Source organism: Emys orbicularis, chromosome 7 (assembly GCF_028017835.1).
Source record: "Emys orbicularis isolate rEmyOrb1 chromosome 7, rEmyOrb1.hap1, whole genome shotgun sequence".
NCBI classification, from domain to species: Eukaryota; Metazoa; Chordata; order Testudines; family Emydidae; genus Emys; species Emys orbicularis.
The window spans coordinates 129,732,805-129,753,712 of NC_088689.1; the positions used below are offsets into that span (position 1 = coordinate 129,732,805).

Genomic DNA, 20,908 nt, shown 5'->3' on the forward strand with positions numbered 1-20,908 from the left:
TTTTCTATGTCAATTATGCTCAAGAAAAGTCAGACTGGTTACTAACTGAAGCTAGATTAAGAAGACAGTTCTAAAACACTTCATTGTGGTAAACTTTTCCCTGTGTTGTAAATCTTGGTATTTGATTCCTACACACTTTTATAACGTGTGTGTGTGTGTGTGTGTGTGTGTGTGTGTGTGTGTGTGTGTAACACAATGAAGAGAAATTCTTTTCTTCTTAATTTTAAACCAAATTGATTGCAAGACTCGTATATTCCAGTTCAAATATCTTTTCAATGTACAGAACCAGTGTTTCTGCTTACTCTTATTTAATATTTTGTACCACCATAGTGCTTAAAAAACCTCTAATCCCCTGGTTCTGCGAGGTTTTCTGCTCTCTCACACCTTTGACGTTAATATTAGTGGAGGATATATGGCATTGCTCAGGATCAGACTCGTAGCTCTTTATATAATGTGAAATAGACCTGAGGGCATATGGCTAACAAGAGTGTAATGAAGGAAAATTTCATATATTCCTATGTATCCTTGAGCTTTCAGTTCATATGCTAAAAGGCATCGTTGGCTGTGCTTGCAAAGGCCTTACACTCAACTTAATAGATAAGGTGGGTGAGGCACTTCTGTGTTTGTATGTCTGTATGTAACACATTAACTTTGAATGCCACTTCTGTAATTCAGGGAATGTTCTAGGCATCAGTGGCAAAACTCACTGATTTGGGGAAAATTGAGAAACCAAAAAGAGGGGAAATGGGGGACAGTGGAGCCAATGCCATCTGATTATCACATCCCCAGATAATTGCACGGGTGCTTGAAGCTATAGATCAGTGGTTCTGAACCAGGGGTATGTGTACCCCTTGGGGTAAACAGAGATCTTCCAGGGGGTACATGGACTCATCTAAATAGTTGTCTAGTTTTACGACAGGCTACATAAAAATGACTAGCAAAGTCTGTACAAACTAAAATTTCATACGACTTGTTAATACTGCTCACTATATTATATACTGAAATATATTCCAATTTATTTATTTTGTAATTATATGGTACAAATGAGAACGTAAGCAATTTTTCAGTAATAGCGTGGCTGTGACACTTTTGTAATTTTATGTAAGCAAGTAGTTTTTAAGTGAGGTGAAACTTGGGGGTACACAAGACAAATCAGACTCCTGAGAGGGATACAGTAGTCTGGAAAGGTTGAGAGCCACTGCTATACTCAAACAACTGATAGATGGCGCCAATTAATGCTTTCTAACATAACAATGTCCTGCTCTTCCTGTAGTTTAACATGTTAACACCCTGAATGTCTTATCTCCCAGACAAGGTAATGGGGGGGTGCACACAACCCTTGGCATGGGGGGAGAATGGGGGGGCACTGGTAAAAGGGGAATTGGGAGGAAGGGGGAGAATGGGGTTGCACATAAAGCCCCTGCCATGAGAGGGAGAATGGGGAACTCTGACATGGGAGGAGGAGAGATTGGGGGGAGGTGCAGGGAGTCCCTGAAACAGGTTCAGGGAGCTTGTGGGGTGGAAGGGAGGGATGCAAGGCACCACTGTGGTGTGCAATGAGCTTGGCCTAGAGACACTACAAAGCATTCAACCCCCTAGTCCTATTGACTTGTGTGCAAAGTTACACATGTGTAAGTGTTTGCATGATTGGGACTTAATACTATAGGTAAAGGCTTAATTGTTAAATATCTCTGAATACTGAACAAAATGATTAGCTCGGTAAGGTGAAGGTAGATTTCAACATTTCATATAATCCTGCTTTATACAACATTGCTAAACTTAAAAACACCTAAAAGAGTGTGTGCTCTGGGAGAAATTGTGTGTGATCCAAAAGCTTGCAGCCACACTCTTTGATCTTGTCTGTTCTCATGAAATAAGCAGGATAGGAGATTCTAGGTCAATACTTAGATGAGAGCTCACTAAGGTGCTGGAGGAGGTGTGGGTGATGATTCAGCGTCACTCTCAGAGCCTGTACTTAACCATTAGAATCCTAGAATATCAGGGTTGGAAGAGACCTCAGGAGGTCATCTAGTCCAGTCCCCTGCTCAAAGCAGGACCAACACCAACTAAATCATCCCAGCCAGGGCTTTGTCAAGCCGGGTCTTAAAAACCTCTAAGGATGGAGGTTCCACCACCTCCCTAGTTAATTGTCTTCGCAAGGTGCCTTTTTGTTCAACTCAGATAGAAAACTAAGGGCTGTGGTCATTAAAAATCCCATGTCATGTTCATAAGAAGGGAAGTTATCTTTCCTAAGAAATATGGTATCATTTGGTTCCCTGTAGTAACCTTAATAGTAACTGTTCTCACTGCCCAAAATGACATACCAATAGTTATTTTTTACTTCCAAAGAGTGAGTCTATCTTAAATACAGTTAGAGAATTCTATATGCTGCATAATGTTTCTTATTATATCATCATAATCATTGTGTTTTCCGAGGTGTGTGGCAAATGATCAGTTAGCTGACAGGTGCATGTACAATTATTCATGATCCCTTTAGAAACTGGAGGTTATCCCTTCTTGTCAGGAACAGAAGCTTTTAAATATTGTATGAACCAAAAACTACCGTATGGCAGTAACTACAGAGAAGGACTTTCAGTTCATTTATTATCTAATGTGGATTATGTTAAATAATGTCAATATGACAGCTAGCAAAGCACTACATGTACAATGCTAAAAGATAATTTAAAATAAACAAACCTACATTACAATAACAATTATAGTTTTTGCTTAATTTCACTACCAATTTACTAATTCAGAGTTAAGGCTTTCTTTCACATGAAAGAAAAGTCAATGAACTAGATAATTATTTAGTGTTTATATTTTGCTTGTATTCTTGCACTAATGTATTTTATATTACTTCTGTAGTCAGCTGTATATTGATACTCTAGGTGCTCATTTAATTTTTCAAATCATTCTCTAATTTGCACTGCAAAAACAAACTATAGAAAAATGTTTTATAGTGGGCTGTAAAGTTAGGACTACCACACCTGATCCTAAAATAGGACACGAGACTGCTGACTTATAGTACCCGTTATATTAGCACAATCTAAGACATTCTTGCAAAATCATCATGAATATTTCTTAACCCCGAGACAGTATCTGTTCACCCGACTTTGCCATTATTATAATAAAAAAATGATATTTACTCTCCCAGTTAAGCTGCATTTTTGCAAGCCTACTCTAAAAATATCTTGAACCTGATATGCTGAAGATACTAGATGTTTACTGTTTTTCGATATGTTTGAAAATCACATATAGTAAATTTATATCTAATTTAAAAAGTCACAGAAAAATATAAATACAAATAAAATATATTTCTTATCTGTGGGTCCATGACTTCTAGCCTTCTCTTTTTAGGTTAGTAGTTTTGGGCATGTCACTTTTGATTGCTTTGTACTGTGCCTGGTATTCTGATTCCTCGGTTTGTATGATTTTATACTCATTAAGATAGATTTACTGAGTGCACCTATGATGTCAGCTAATACCATCACAACAGGATAAGTAAGCCAGCTATGATAAATTGCTTTTTCGTGGGGAAAAAAAATTTCCAGTCATGTTTATTTTACAGTTGGTGACTGTGGATTGTAAACTCATAGACACGTGAAGCCAATATTGGCAGATAGCTGGGTATTAAGAACAGACTGCTAAAATAATTTTCTGTTTGATAGTTCTTATAGATTCTGGCTCCTGATTTCTCACCTTGATTGAAACATTTGGGATATACTGAGCAGCAGGGGGAAATTATGCTGGAATAAGATATAGCTAGGATAGAAAGAAGAATGTTCCCCCTTTCCTAAAATTACTGGCATTAATTGATTTTAGGACCATCACTTTGAAGCATCTTCCTGACAAAGAATGTTTCTGCTGAGGAACAAAGGTCAAGCCTGTAGTGCTTTGTAAAGAATGAAGCTTCTGCACTTCTGTGCAGCCCAGATGTCTCAGGCTGGGAGAGAGGTCCGTTCCAGAAAGGAAATCATCAGGTCACAAATTTTCCACTTTAAGCTCTAGGGACCAAATTCCGATCTCACATCAGGGTAAATTTGGAATCAGTGGAGCTACTCTGGCTTTATACCAGTGGAAGTAAATCAGACTCCGGCCCCAAAAATTGTATGTTTATGGAAGGGAGTTATGTACTTGCAACTCAAGTAGTGAGTATCAATGCATAAAGACTCACTAACCTACAAGTAGGGCCCTTCATTTTTGTTTTTTATCAAAATCCTCCAAAAAAATTCCCAGGTTTTAAAAAATCCAGTATTTGGATTTTCTGACAGAGCCCCCATCCAGCCCCCAAGCTGCGAACAGGTCACTCCAATCTCCCTGCAGCCGCAGAGGAGCACATGGTGTGGGCAGTGTCCCACCTGACTCAGCTGATGTAGAGAGAATATTTTTAAATTCAGCTACATCCAAGACCACAGGAGAATGCGCCTTGGAAAAGACACTTTGAAAAAGCTTCTGTGAGCCTGTGGAATTCGCCCTGAAGCCCCTTGTATCAAATACAACTGCGCAAGTCACCAACAGTAAACTGGTTTTGTTTGTGTAATGGGGATTAGAGATAATGGTTTCAGAAACAATGCACTCTTCCTTTTTTCTATTTGTTGCTTTTTTTTCTGTCCCCCCTCTCCAGTATTAACCCTGATAATATGTGCAATTAATTTTTCATTGATTTGTCACCCGTTTTTTAATTTTTTGAAATAAACACAGATAAATTCCCAGGAAATTAATAAAATAATGCCAGAAACGAAGGGCTTTACTTAGGAGGCATGTGAAAGCCGGGCCAAATGGCTGTGCTGTGAGCTAAGTTTCAAGGAGAAGGGATCTTTGAATCTCCTTATGCTGTGGGCTGGAGTCCACGGAACACTCAGGAGTGCCTATCCATGCATAATAATAACTTTAGAGAACCTACCATGTATGGAACTTTCCCTTCTCTGCCATCCGGAGGGAAATATTTGGGTTTGCAAATTAGTTTTCAAGCTGGAAAATGCAATCATTTATAAATACCGTTTGTGGGTAGCTAATTAGTCATTGAAACAGTTAAGTGCTGTTATTAAACTGCCAGTCCCAAATGATCAGAAAACAGCAAAACAGCTTCTTATCTTGCTGCAGCTTACCACAAGTGACTTATTCTATATTTGTTCAAGCGGCCATACTTTCAAACTGACAACTACATTCTAATGTATATCTCTCTTCTGTCATAGACACTGTCTAATTAGACTCAGCTGTTGGCATCCGCCCATTCAGTCAAACCTAGAGCAAAAGTCAGAACTCTTGCCGGTTTACAACACAGCATAACAACTGCAGTATCATACAGCGCTATCCAAAATGTTTTGGATATAACAGATGAGCTCATCTGGGAAGCCTTCAATTGAGTCAGGAAATTTTCTGCTCTTACATAATTAAAAGAGCCAGCATAATACAATTAAATAAGACAGTGTACTCTTGCAAAGAATACAAATCAGTTTTACCCTGACTTTTTGACATTAACACTCTGCATACAGAAGGCCTGTGTCCCATCTGCTCCAAGTAGATGGCCCTCAAGAGTCGTTAGAATGATCTTCTTAAAATTACAACCCAGCAAGAGCAATCAATTTTAGATATCCAGAAATTATTGTGCAACTGCCCATCTGCATGTTCTTTCAAGGAATGTAGTACAGCAATAGACATGCTAGCTCCTCAGGGAAATCATTCGCGTCTTCAGTATACATATGCTGTGCTAGAGTTAATCAGACAAACTTTATTGATAGTCCTGGCACAATTTATTATTGAATATTTAACAAATAAAATGATTATAAAACCCAAGTTCAATAGATAGGTGGGAGGGATTTAAGTTTAAGTTAAATCAGGATTATCCATTTGTCTCCAATATGTGAAAATAATGTGACATGTCCTTTAATAATCTGTCAAATTACAGTAATGTGACTTAATAGTGCAGGTTTATAGCATAGGTTTTAAAATAACTGTGGTGTGGCAAATAAAAGTCTGGAAAAAAGAGAAATGTGTCTTTGTGCCTCAGTGAAATCCCAAACTAGGGAAATAAAGTAATATTTACAACCTTCCAAAATGCATATAACTTCAGCAGTAACAAAAACAAAATGAACAAAAGCAGCATATTAAGTGTTTATAAATTTTAAAGGCATTTCATAGAACTGTAAATCTCATGTTGTGCACATAAAACCTACAAGAAAAATAAATATTGTCGAAATGGCTACATGTGTGAGGTTTCAGATTTCTTCTATAAAAATAGTGCATATTAATCTCTTTTCCAGTTATTTGCAAGCTAGTAGGGGTCAGTGATGCTAAACTAAGATATTGTTATAATCAGAGTTTATTTTCATTTACCCTTCCTTATACATCCTGTACCTTAATACAAAGAGAGAGATTTTCAAGGTGTTAAATGGCTTATGCCATGGAATACATTAATAAAATATTATGAAGTGTTGTGCATACATCCATAGCTCATTGATTCATGCAGGTGTTTCACAAATCACATTTAGAAAGTTTAGCCTGAATGCATTACATTCAGCCTACTTCCTTCATAGTGTGGTGGATTCTGTCCTTCTTAACGTCCTGTTTGCTTCCCTGCACGTAGCTCCTCTAAGCCTTAGTTCAGAAAAAAAGCTTATGCATGTGCTTAACTTTAAGCTTGTGCTTATGTCCCTCTAAAGTCAATGTGCGTAAAGCATGTGCTTAAGTGCTTTGCGGAATTGGGGCTGTAATCTGATTTTAAATTGAATTCCACCCTTAAATAATATACATTATTATAAATTTGGCTTTCACACATCTTTCAGGATGAATTGGGAAGACTGGTGATTATGGAAACCATATAGAACATTAATGTTTGCTTTCATTCGACTGTTTCAGGGTTTATGTACTTTCTCATAGCACTGAGCTGATTTAACACATCCTCATCGTAACCTTCACTTTCTTATATTGCTTCCAAAAAGATGCTGGATGATAAAACAGGAAAATAGGAACCGTCTGTACAGAGATTGGGGAAACTGAGCGCATTCTAATTGCATTTTTAAATTTATAGTCTGAGGAGATAAAAGAAAACCTTGCAGCCAAAAGGCCTCCAAATTTATTTCCTGCTTCTGTTATTTACTTTAACACTTCAGTGTTTTATATTTGCAGCTAACCTACTAATCTGCTTATAAAGTGTCATGTACATTTACAGCACTGTATAAAAAGGTTTAATAAATAATATAGGTCCCCTTTTTTTCTGGATTTTTATCCTTTAGAATTCTGTTTTTAAGGGAAAATAAATACTTTGTGACTTGAGCACCCTTGATAAAAATATTAATGAACAATTGATTGTTTTGGTCTCCATGTGGATATGGTTGCCGAAAAGCTGCTTAGCTCATTTTATAGGGAAAGCCCTGTGTGATTGTGGGGGACGAGAGGAGAGACCATTCTGCCATAACACTTTTTTCTTTTATATTAAGAACAAAATCATACAATAACAACAAAAACCCTATAATTGAGAAAGACCTGTATGTAATCATTATCCTCTACCCACAAAATGTTCACTGCTCATGTCTTATGTAAACCCACTCAAAGAAAACGTAAAACAAAATAAAGCAATAGGAGAGAAGTGTATTCTTCATGAAAATATATAATACAGTGCTACTATATTTCTTGGAAAGATTATTATATAATGAAGGGTTTTCTTTTAAATATGAATTTCCCCTTGTAGGGTCTAGTCCTGGTCCCAGTGAAGTGAATGACAAAACTGCCTTTGATTTCAGTATCAGCAGGATTGGACCCTAGAAGGTGAAATATGCATATTTAAGGATGCAACATTCATGTTGTAGCCATCCTTCCAACAAATACAGTAGTGCTGTGTTGTGCCTGTGGGGGAGAGGAAGTGTGGCACCTGATTGGATAAGGATGGGAGGCCTCCATTTCCCCCTCCCCTGTGTCAATAAGGACCATGGGTTGACCATCCCTAGTTTACCCAATCGTTCCTCCTCCCATATCACATGATTTTCTGCTTGCTGTTTATTTTTGAATTGAAATTTAAGGGAACATCAGAAGTGTCATTCTTGGATGTTTTGTATAGACCTTGTTTGGAAGAAGAATAATGGATTCATAAAGTATTCTTAAATGTTATTTGCTACATGATTTTTTTAGTAACTTTCAAAGAAGGGCAAGGTGATCTCTGCAGACAGATATGTTTAGGATTTATATACAATATGTTAAAGTGTCACCTACCACTACAGTAGTCAAGCGGATATCAACATTGTAGACTTTTCTACCTTACATCCATGTTATTGGTCAGCACAAGTTTGTAAACCACATTTCACTAAGAAGTATATTTATGATGTACAGACTTTTGGGGTTTCCAGCAGTCTGAATTAGAACAGGAATTTAGGCTTATATATTCAAAGCAGGCTGTCATTTTGGGGTGCCCAACTTGAGATACATAGACCTGATTTTTGTAAAGGTCCTGAGCACCCAACGCTCCATTCTCCTTCACTGGGAGCAGGAGATGCTCAGAATCTTTGAAAAATCTCAAGTTAAGCCATCATAATTAAAGAGCAATTTTGAAATCTTAGGACTAAATATATGCAAACAGATCTTAAACAAGTTGAGGGTAGTTTCCTCTTAAAATCACTGTTGTTTTCTTTCCCAAATTTAGGATGACCCCAGTGAATTCATCCAAAGTGCTTCAAACCTCAAGACCAGCCTCAGTACCTCAGGGTCATCTGATTCTACAGTTTTTAAAGTGATCCCCTTAAAGATGATGTCAGGAAGTCCTGAGCACTGGAAGTATAAAGAATATAGCAAACATAGCCACCTGGAAACACTATCATCAGCCCCACAAGATTCGGTTGTGAAAAAAGTAGAGCCTGATAATATTCCAAGAAGCTGGATGCCTACCCCCTGTCTTTCTCCAACTGGAAGTAAACCTGAATTCTTTAAGGAAAGCCCAAGCACCTCTGAAAAAACAAAGGATACATCAGTGAGTCAATTAAGAGCATCAATAAGTAAAAAGTCCCTCAAAGAAATCTTAAGAGAGAATTCAAGTCTGAAAGCTGAGACTACTGTAAGTGATTTTGCTCTGGAACTAAATGATTTACATTGTTTGAATAGAAAGGCTGTAACAGGGTCCAAACCTATACTAATATATATCTATTGGTTTTTAGTAAGGGTTTTGACACAGTCCCATATGACATTCTCAACAGCAAATGAGGAAAATGGGGTCTAGGTGAAATTACTATAAGGTTTGTGCACAACTGATTGAAAGGTCGTACTCAAAGAGTAGTTACCAATGGGTTCATTGTCAAACTGGGAGGATATATTTTGTGAGGTCTAGCAGGGATCAGTCCTGTATTATTCAATATTTTCATTAGTGACTTGGATAATAGAGTGAGAGAGTACGCATATGAAGATTGCAGATAACACCAAGCTGGGAGGGGTTGCAAACACTTTGGAGGACAGCATTAGAATTCAAAACGATCATGACAAATTGATGTGGACACCGGCAAAACGAGGACAGACACTTGCATGGAAATAAGTGCCAGGCTGCAACTTTTATTAAACGTTAACAAAGGAGAGGGGTGCTACTAGCCCAACTCCCATATTCTCCTATACCAGGCGTTTAATTGATTCCAGTGCAGGGGTTACATATATGGCTCCGTACCATATACCCCATAACGCGTGGTAGGCTCTCCTCAGCCTCGCCCCCTCCCCCAGGTCTCTGCTCTCTGAGTCCTAGCACCCTTCTCCCCAGGAGGGGGACAAAGAGTGCAGCAGGGTGGGGACCTTGGCCCATGAAGGCCACAAGGTCTCACCCTATCCCATGAGCCCAAGGCCCAACACCAAAATCCCCTGTCTTTTACCTCTGGGAATCGTTCATTTTATTCCCTTAACCGCACTGGAAATTGGCCATGAGTTGGCAATGAATAAACATCTCTGCCCCGGTACCTTGGTTAGGTAATAAGTGCGTCCCTGGTTAACCCACTGTGGCTTGAAGATGCTGCAAAGGAGTCAAAAAAACTCCATGGTCTTTTGCCAATTGGCCCATGATTGGCTAGACCCGCAGCGTCTGCCAGGCCAGGTTCCCATTCCTAGTGCGGGTGGGTAGGGCGGGCTGCTGGAATGGAGGCTCCACATGGCCCTTAATGCTGGGCTAGATCCTGACAGCTGCGGACTGCTGGCCAGTCAGCATCCCTCTCTCCCAGCTGGCCAATGGGTGCCAGAGACTCCCAGAGAGAGGAGATACCTATTGTCCCTTGGCGAATGTCTCTCTCCCTTGCTACTGGCACTGTCCCCCTTTCACCACTGGCCCCATCAAGTTCCCTCACACATTCTTGCAAGTGGGTGGCATTTGGAGAATTGATCTGACTGAAAACAAGATGAAATTCAATAAAGATAAGTACTAAGTACTTCCCTTAGGAAGGAAAAATCAAATGCCCAACTGCAAAATGGGGACTGACTGGCTAAGTAGTAGAACTGCTGAAAAAGATCTGGGGGTTATAGCAACTCACATATTGAATATGAGTCAATGGTGTTGTGCAGTTGTGAACAAGGCTATTGTCATTCTGGGGGTGTATTAACAGGAGTGTTGTACATAAGACATGAGAGGTAATTGTCCTGCTCTACTTGGCACTGAGACCCCAGCTGGAGTATTGTGTCCAGTTCTGAGCACAACACTTTAGGAAAGCTGTGGATAAACTGAGGATAGTCCAGAGGAGAGCAACAAAGATGACAAAAGGTTTAGAAAACCGGACCTATGAGGAAAGGTTAAAAAAACCAGGGAATGTTTGGTCTGAGAAAAGAAAACTGAAGGGGGACCTGATAACTGTCTTAAAAGGTGTTATGGGCTGTTATAAAGAGGATGGCGATCAATTGTTACCATGTCCACTGAAGGCAGGACAAGAAGCAGTGGGCTTAATCTGCAGCAAGGGAGATTTAGGTTAGATATTAGGAAAAACTTTCTAGATACAGTATAAGGTAGTTAAGCTGTGGAGCAGGCTTCCAAGGGTGGTTGTAGAATCCCCATCGTTGGATGCTTTTAAGAACATATTGGACAAACATCCGTCAGGGGAGGTCTAAGTATATGTGGTCTTCACAGGGGGCTGGACTTGATGACATCTTGAGGTCCTTTGCTGTCCTACATTTCTATGATTCTCTAAATCATTAGCATCAGTTGAGAAATAATAAAATAGTATATTTTTCATCCAGATATACGCAAATTATATTTCACCATATCAGTGTTTAAAAAGAATATTTCAGTTCCCAAGTTCGGGTTCTTAAAGTTGCATTGCATATAAAATAGCCCTGTACCTACAAACAGAAATCATTGAGGTTTGCAAACAAAAAGATAATAGGCTTGAATAGTCATACAACTCAGGTTCTCAAAGTGTGTGAATTACAAATGCAGGCATAGTTTTGGGCAGAAAGGCTAGGAAGGAAAATTGATAGAGTTTCAATAGCAATCTACAGGAAAAACCATAAAAAGATCACTAGTCTGTGCACTTCATAGTCTCTCTGCAGCAGTCCTGAACAATAATCAATGATCTGATTGAAGGCTAACAGTAAGGCAGTGTCAGAGACTAAATCCCCAGGCTACTTTGGGGACTGTGTTCAAGTCCATCAAATTGATTTTTTTCCCCATGTGATTTTATTTTTTTCCTTCCTTTATTCTCCTTATGGCTACATGCAGTGATTTGAGAATAAATTAGCCTATTTCGCACAAATGACAGGACATTACTTAAGAGTTAAGGATTTTCTTCCCACGTTATATATTAAAAAGTCTGCTTTGAATAAGAAATTAGAGTTTTACTTTCAAGCACATTCTATAGGCAGCAGATCAAAGAGCATGTTCTTATGACACCCTTTGGGCAGTGTCATACTTTGCTATTTGGAATATAAGGCTTCTTTTTTTCCCAGCTCCCGGCCCATCCTCAGTCCATTATAAATGGGTTGCACTTCTTCCTGAATTAACGGGGGGTAGTCCAGACATGTTACTCAGGCTTCTGAGCATGGCCTCTCTCCTTTCTTCACCCACCAGAACTTCTGCCACTGGAGGTGAAGATGTGACAGTGGCACAACCCTCCTATCGAGCATCTCTAAAACCCAGCTATACAGTTGATTTGGGGACTACCTATTTTCTAGTTCCTGCCCTTCACAGAGTCACAGAATCTTTCATGAGGGCATCTGTGTATTCCCACTTGTGGGATCTTGCACCACAGTGTCAAATTGCAGAACTGCCTTAAAAAGCCATCTCTGCTGGGAGGCAGGGGGGTTCACAAGAGATCTTGCATGAGGGGGGTGGCATTGTCCCATGGTGTATAAGGTAGTGCCACCCCCCCCAAACAACTCAGTCCTTCTCCCTAATTGCAAATTCCTAATGTCTTCTAGCGTGCCAAGCTATAGGGGAAGGAGGGCAGGTAGTATGAATGCACAGAGATTACTCTGGAAGAACAACAGTTTCTGCTAAGTAACCTCTCTTTCTTGTTTGAGAATCTCTTTGTGTGAGATTAGCAAGCAGTGCTATACCAGGAAGATGGTAGGTGAGGAGTTCTAGCTAAATATGGATGTCTTGTTATTATTTATTATTTTTATTACCGAAGACCTCTAGTCATTATGCTAGGTACTGTACAAACAAAACAAAACACAGAACAAAAATACAGTCCCTACCCCCGAAAGCTCTTGTGGCATGGGTCTTTAAACCAGGATATACTTCATTCCTGGTTACATTTTAGCTATGTTCTGTACATCTCGGAATCCAGTGAGAGAGTCTCTAATCGGTAATGAGGTCTCCCTGGCATCTATCCCCATATGCTACAGATAACTTGGATTTTTTAAAGAGCTTGGTCTTTTCCAGGTACAGACAGAGTGCCCTCTTTACATCTAGGTTATAGAGGCAAGTTTCCCCTGGGTGGGATTGGGGACTGGGGAAGAACACAGAGAGAGAAATACATTGAGATAGGAGGAAATCCAAGACCACTGTAGTTGTGAAGCTGGGATGTGGCCTCATGATGACATTGTCCTTGTGAACCACAGTATAAGGTGCAGTGGCTATCCAAGCACAAAGCTCACTCACTCTTCTATCAGATGTAACTGCTGCAGTTGATAGAATACAAATCAGCAGTTAGGAAATGCAGACAATTGATGAGGGGAGCTAAAGGTATCAGTGAAAAATCTATGGCCAGTAGCCTTATATATAATAATAAGAAATTCCTTAAATATATCAGGAACAAAATCAGGAATCTTCTCACATGAGTGTGGGAATGCATTTTTTGGAGCATCTGATAAAGCATTTTTAAACCTCTACCATTTATCATTCACATTTTTATGTTTAAAATTTTCTACCCATTCAGTTTTGCTCATTATCGATTTCAGCTTCAGGAAATTGTTCCTTTTAATGCACCAAGTATGTATATTACTGGTCAGAGCTATTTTCTGCTTGCAAATAAATTAATTAGCTCATGATCACTTACTAGTGGCTTTAGTTTTAGCCCTTGCTCCATGGCTAATAGCCTTGTCCATTACATCCATCTGTCTATTCACGGCTGTTAATTTGTACATGAATGAAATAGTGCACACTCATATATGCCAGCTGGTCCCTTCAGGAGTGTTAGTTTCTTCTAATGTGTAACAAAGTGCATGGCATCTGTCACCAACAGGCATGTGACCCATTGTTCTTACAGCAGGTCATCGATTCCAGGTATTCCCAGCAGGAAAACTAGTGGATCCCACAATTGCTGTGTTGAGATAATATAGGAACAGATAGCTTCCCCAAAAGGCTGTTTTAGTGGTATTCCCACTACGTGTGGGCAAGGAACCTATTGCTCCATAATTTCTCTAGTAGTTTTGGGGTTATTTGTCCTATATTGTTTTCAGACTCCCTGAAGTGATAGGCTATTAGTATAATGTTTTGTAATGCCTTTTCTGGAATATAATGCAGATCGTGGACTTTTTTTTCAAGATATCTTCCCAGTACATCATTGTAATTCTTTTTCTACAGTCCTTTCCCAAGCTACCATGTACCATAGATCCCAGGGCCAGAAGGGCCCATTGTGATATCTAGTCTAAACACAGGACATAAAACTTCCCCGAAATAATTTCTAGAGCAGATTTTTTAGAAAAACATCCAGTCTTGATTTTAAAATTGCCAGTGATGAAGAATCCACCATGCCCCTTGGTAAATTGTTCCAGTGGTTAATTACTCTCATTGTTAAACATTTACGCCTTATTTCCAGTCTGATTCTTTACCTTCTGTTACTTGACAGCTACCTGCTCTGTTTCAGACTCGGAGGGCTTTGATGCTAAAAGGAAGTGAATTCCTTTCTATGACTAGCGCTCCTGTACAAGTAAATTGTTGGATAAAACCTAGAATCTAAATCTTAACAAGACCTAAATCTCTCTTTGTTTTTTTGGCTCATATCAAACTTGCAGAGTGTTAGAATTTAAAAAATATCATTCTTATCCGAGTAGTGGCCCTATGGGTGCTCCAGTATAGGTGTGCTTGCATCCCTGTGCTGCTGATCAGGGAACGTTGGTAGCAGTTAGGTCTCGCCACGATGCTAGCCAGTGCGCACGGGCTAACCCCCCTCAGTTCCTTCTACAGGGATGGGGCAACACACGCTGGGCAACTCTCTCCTTCCCTGGGACAGGGACCTTCTCTATGCCCTTCCTCCATGTCCCCTACTGTTGAAAGTCCTATTAAAAATAAAAAGAGAAGGAGAACATGTCATACTGATTGTTCCTATTTTGCCAAAACAGACTCGGTACCGTTACCTGTCACAACTCGCGACATGCCCACTGATCTCTCTCCAAACTAGTCCAGCATACCTCCTCTCACAGAATGAAGGATGTACTCTACATCCCAACCTGGGGATTCTCCGCCTCAAGACTTGGCTCCTTTGTGGTTCCAACACATAGAAAGCTCCTGGTTGGAGGAGGTACAAGAGGTATTACTACACAGTAGAGCAGGGGAGGGCAAACTACGGCCCGTGGGCCAGATCCGGCCCATCAGGGCTTTCAATCTGTTATCAGGGTTTTCAATCAATGTTATCAGGTTCACAACATGACATCTCCAGCTGGTATTTGCACACTCCCGAAGGTCCATCTCCACATCAGTCATCTTCCTCAGGAATGGCCCTATCTCAGAAACCTATAAAATGGTGACTTGGGCATTATTCCATCCCTTCGCAGAACAGTATGCAATCACTGGGGACTCCGCCTCTCATGCCATCTGTGACTCCACAGTCAGTTACAGCTCCACATCTGTAACTGACCGGACTCTGAAGCCCCAGCCCTCTACTGGGGATACCGCTCAGGAGTCACCAACAGTGGAGCACCTATAGGGACACTACTCGAAGAAGAAGAGGAAGCTACTCACCTTGTGCAGTAACAATGTGTGTCGCTATGGGTGCTCCACAAGCCACCCTCCTCCCCTCTACTTCAGAGTTCTTGTCTGTGACTGCGGTAGAGAAGGAACTGAGGGGGGTTAGCCCACGCCCGCTGGCTAGCCTCATGGCGGGACACAAGGAGAGACAGCACATGTGTGGGCCTAACAGACACTGCTACCAAAGTTCTCTCATCAGCAGCGCAGGGGCGCAAGCACACCTACCTTGGAGCAGCCAAAGGGAGACATGTCTCAAAGAACCATGGTTACTTCCTCTTTCATGGTCCTGATCCTCTGTAAGGTGGACTCAGTGAGACAATTAAAAACGGTAGCACTCAGACAATGAGCACATGTCGTCATTGGGGCACTTCAAGTGCAGTGAAAGAGGAGTCATGCTAAAAAGAGAAACAACTGAAAGAACAGGACAGCTACATCGGGGGTGGAGAATGAAAAAACTCTGCTAATCGTCCTTCCTCCCCAATACCTTCTTGCTGCAGCTGAGAGTAAGAGTGGTAAGCAGGAGAAAGTTGTCTAGGTCCACAGCACATTGGGGCAAACTGAGGAATCTTGTGAGACTGTTTTTATTTAACTGAAAATTTCTTCCCACCAGGAAGGTTTTTTCAAATTCTCAATGCCCTATGAAACAAGTTAATTTCTGCAGCTTAAAAAAGTACATACGTGTGTTTTGTTGGCTGAATTGGTTAGTTTTTAAACATGGAAGGGAAGAGCTGTCATTTTTCCTTTGCTCTCAGATGTTTGGTTACAATTTCAAACAGAATAGTTACACTTACTGAGAGTACTCCTGCGTGTGTAAAGTTACCAACATGCATAAGTGTTTGCAAGATGGATGGGGTGGTATATGGATGGCTGAGATGATTTTTTTTATTGCCACAAAATATATGTATAGCGGATCTGACAGACTTACTATTATTTATTATTATTTGCATTACTGTAGCACCTAGGAGCCCATTGTGCTAGGCGTTGTCAAACAGAGAACAAAACGGTGGTCGCTCCCCAAGGGTCGTACATTCTAGGTATAAGACAAGAGACAACAGATGGATACACACAGAAGGGGGGAGTACAATGAGACAATACTCATCAGCATGATAGGCAGTGGTTTTGACAGACTTATGTGTCTAGTATTTGATCAAAGTTTGAATATATTTTTTCCACTCGGAAGTCTTTATTTGGTAGTCCTCTGATGCTTCTCTTTGTGGTACTACGGTTCCACACTGTGTCCCAAAAATTGAAAAGATGCTGATTCGCTTTCAGTATTGCCTTGTTTTACCATTAGAAAACAGGCTCCATTAACAAATAAAATCTTATATTTTTCCTGATATTAGAGTATTATAAAAATATAGATCATTCCAGGCATTCTAAAGCTAATAGAGAATCATAGAAATGTAGCCCTGGAAGGTCCGCCCACAGCCCTGAGGCAGGACCAAGTAAACCTAGACCATCCCTGATAACGTGTTTGTCCAACTTGTTCTTAAAAACCTCCAGTGATAAGAATTCCACAACCTCCCTTGAAAGCCTGTTGCAGAGCTTAAATACGCCTATAGTTAGAAAGTTTACCTAATATCTCATTGATATCTCCCTTGCTTCAGATTAAGCCCATTCCACTTGCTGTACCTCCAGTGGGCAGGGAGAACAATTGATCACCATGTAAGGCATACATTTTTAACAGTGAGAGTAATGAATCTTTGGGATGAAATTGGATTCTCTAGGAGTTATTTTGGGAGAGGTCTATGGCAGTGATACTCAGACAGAGGGTCATGAGCCATAAGTGGCTCTTGAAGGTGTCTCCTGCGGCTCTTTGAAGCACACGTGTGATGAAACCGTCCTCTTTATAACAGCCCGTAACATATGTGCAGACTGTTATTCGGTCCCCTGCGTTCTTCTTTTCTCAAGACTAAACATTCCCAGGTTTTTTCATCTTTTCTTGTTGGTCAGGTTTTTCTAAACCTTTGTTGCTCTCCTCTGGACTCTCTTCAGTTTATCCACAGCTTTCCTAAGGTGTAGCACCCAGAATTGGACACTTTACTCTAGCTGAGGCCTCACCAGTGCCGAGCAGAGCAGGACAGTAATCTCCCGTATCTTACATACAACACTCCTATTAATACACCTCAGAATTATATTAGCCTTTTTCGCAACTGCATCACATTGTTGACACCTATTCAATTTCTGAACCACTATACCCCCAAAATCCCTTTTAGCAGTAGTGTCACCTAGCCAGTTATTCCCCCTTTTGTAGTTGTGCAGTTGATTTTTCCTTTCTAAGTGTAGTACTTTGCATTTGTCTTTGAGTTTCATCACTATGATCTCAGACCAATCCTCTAATATGTCAAGGTTGTTTTGAATTCTAATCCTGCCCTCCAAAGTGCTTGCAACCCCTCCCAACTTGGTGTCATCTGCAGATTTTAAACGCATACTCTCCACTCCATTATCCAAGTCATTAATTAAAATATTGAATAGTTCCAGACCCAGGACGGAAGGACCCCACTAGGTACGTCCTCCCAGTTTGACAGCAAACCATTGATGATTATTCTTTGACTACACTCTTTTAATTAGTTGTGTACCCACCTTATAGTAATTTCATGTAGTCCACGTATCCCTAGTTTGCTTATGAGCATGTTATGTGGGACTGTATTAAAAGCCTAACTAAATCAAGTAGGGATGTAAAATGTTAAACGGTTAAGCGATCAGCATTAGTCTCACTGTTAATATATTGCAGTTAATGTTTAAAACAGACTGGTAAAATAATTTTGTGATGTAATACCTAATGTGCACATTAAAAACTCCGCAGCAATCCCCGGGGGGCACTGGAGCTTGCACAGCTCTCGCAGCTCGTGGCACCGCTGGATCAGCCTGTGCCCGGCGGAGAGGACACCGCTTGGGGCAGCCCAGCAGTCCCCCGCCCCCCGGTTCTGCTGCTCTTGCAGCTGGCTGCAGCAGTGGGTCTGCCCAGGACCCACTGGATCTGCCGGAACACTCGGATCTGCCCTGGCACCGCTGGTCTCCCGGCAGCGATCTGCCAAACTAGCTGCACTAGGCCGTGTCTAGTAACTGGGAGAGCAAGGGGTGGGATCAGAGCACGCCCAGCCATGCACACGCAAACGATCCCCCAGCCCACCGTACTCCACCTCTGCGGAGAGACAGCAGGGTGCCCCCCTCCCCCAAGCCAGGGGTAGATTGTGAGCTTGTTAGCGATTAAATGGTTAACCGATATAATGTTTATAGTTTAAACAGGTAGTTTTTTAAACGATAGTTGCATCCCAAAAATCAAGATGTATCATGTCTACTGCTTCCTCTTATCACCTAAGCACGTAACCCTGTCAGAGAAGGAAATTAGGTCTGTTTGGCGTGATTTGAGATGAGAGATGATTTGAAATTGACTTTTCTGTACATTATTTTAAAGTCAGAACACAAACAGTCCTAGAGCTAGGAATGTTTTTACATTGTATACACCGAAAACCTAGGTTCCCATTGAGTTTCAAGAAAACATACTGGAAGGGAGACATTGCTAAGTGTAACCAGACAGTCCCATTTTAATATGATTGTCATTGGTCACCAGTCTTTATATATTCCATGTTGAACATGTTTCAGTGTTCTGAGAATCCAAAAGGAAGTGAAGTAGCTTTATGACACAGGTAGTTTCATGTCAAAATGAGAGTTTACATAGAAGCATTCTCTTCTGTTCACCTCATACAGAGCACTGGTAAAAATGCTTAAGCAACTCTTAATGAAATTGATTTGAAAACTACTTAGTAAACTTTAAGGACCTGGTTGCTTGCAATGTTTTATTCATGTTTTAATAGAGTTCTCTATTATTATGTTCAAATATTTTTTAATTAAGAAAGAAGTACAGCCCTCTGGGTAATATTGAAACCATGTAGATAGCTGGTAATTAAACTTTTCCGCACGTATAACTGCATTCAAATAATACTGAATAAATCACATGAACCTAGTACAATGCAAATGTCATTACATACATCTTTAAACTGAAAAAATGCCTTTAAATAACAGGTTTTGTCAATCCAGCAAAAGTTTAGGAACTTAATAAATGTTTCATATCATAAGGAGAGGATATACAGAAACACAAGATAAACTTTTAATTACTAACTGAAGTATTCAGCTTAGAAAAATGTAAGTACATGGCAAAAATATTTTTACATCAAAAATGCCTTATAAAATAAAGTGAACTTCATTTCAAATTCAATTTTCAAATTCTCTCTTTGAAAATCAACTAAGAAATGATCAATCCTATCAAAGCATTATATGGTAGGCATCTGAAGTGGCAAAATAATTTCCCCCCAACTGTTTTTTATTTAATAATTTATAAGGAAGGATAAAGGAGAGAGAAAATGGGCCGGTCCTCTCTTCTCTAAACATGTTATTGGCCTGAAAAATAAGTGTGTTACTGGGAAGGGAAACCAATTGCCAACACCTTGATATTTTCAGATAAGCACAATAAGATTCAAAAGACAAAACTGTGCTGTGTGTTTTGAATTCTTATAAAAAGATTCCATTGTAAGCTCTTTCTGTCTAGACTTAAGAGAAGAGGCAAATGACAGGACAAATAGCAGTTTCCCCTTAATTAAAGGGGGAGGATAGTGACCATTCTATTATGTGTGCTCTGAAAGAGACTGCAGGTGTTTCATGAGTTCATGGCATCTGAATAACTCCATGCCAGTCAGTCATTGCATAAAAGGATTGACAAACATGGTGGAAGTTCCTATAAAATTATCAAGTGATATAAAACAAAAAGTTCATCAATGGGAGAATCGACAGAAAAGCAGGTTTTTTCGCTAATGTCTTGATGTTCAGATTGTTGCATATGTATTATATTCTGTAAGAGTCTAGAGAATCTGGCTTGTGCTATTGTAGGATTAGAGCTCAAAATATAATGTTCAGGACAGTTGTTACCCAGAAATCATAAGAATGGATGCCTTTAAAAATAGATTAGAAAGACTATCAGGTGCAAAAATTCCTGGATTAAAATTTGTCCAGATACAGCTAGTTCACAAAGGTGAGTAGAGGGCCAGCCCTAGACCAAATAGCGCCCCAGGCAAGGAGCATCTTCGGCAGCCCCCCGTCCAGTTGTTAAACTTTTGGATACCTTATTTTTATTGCATTTGTAGCCTATTTCACGACTTTGCATGCTTTACATGCACAATTTACATGCCTGACTTATCCCTGTCATATAAGATGATAAATTTGCACGCTAGGATCTGTACATCTGTATTTATATCTCACTGACTGGCAATGCCCCGCCCCATATATACCCAGGAGGGAATGGCTGGCAACATTCCAGGAGGTTCGAAGAAAATGTAGTTCTCAGAAAGCCTGGAAGGTTCCATGAGATTCTATAAAGGTCCAGAACATTCTAGGAGGTTAGTGAAAAATGAATCCACATACGGAATACGTGAAACATGTTACTTCAAACATTCTATTTTCCCTTTTGTCACTAACAACAAAAATAGGTTGCCTGGGTCGTCTGCCCCTAAATCTGGCCCTGGGTGAGTATCATCTCCTCAGGTAGGAGACCTTATC

The 20,908-nt window shown here is 40.2% G+C and overlaps 1 protein-coding gene across 1 annotated transcript in view; it reads left to right on the forward strand.

Annotated features, from left to right (window-relative positions):
* CFAP20DC (CFAP20 domain containing) overlaps positions 1 to 20,908 on the forward strand; it is a 154,871-nt gene that overhangs the window by 82,434 nt on the left and 51,529 nt on the right. The window contains exon 11 of the mRNA XM_065408313.1: positions 8,636 to 9,043. Within this exon, the coding sequence (XP_065264385.1) occupies positions 8,636 to 9,043 (408 nt within the window). The remainder of the gene's footprint in view (positions 1 to 8,635; positions 9,044 to 20,908) is intronic.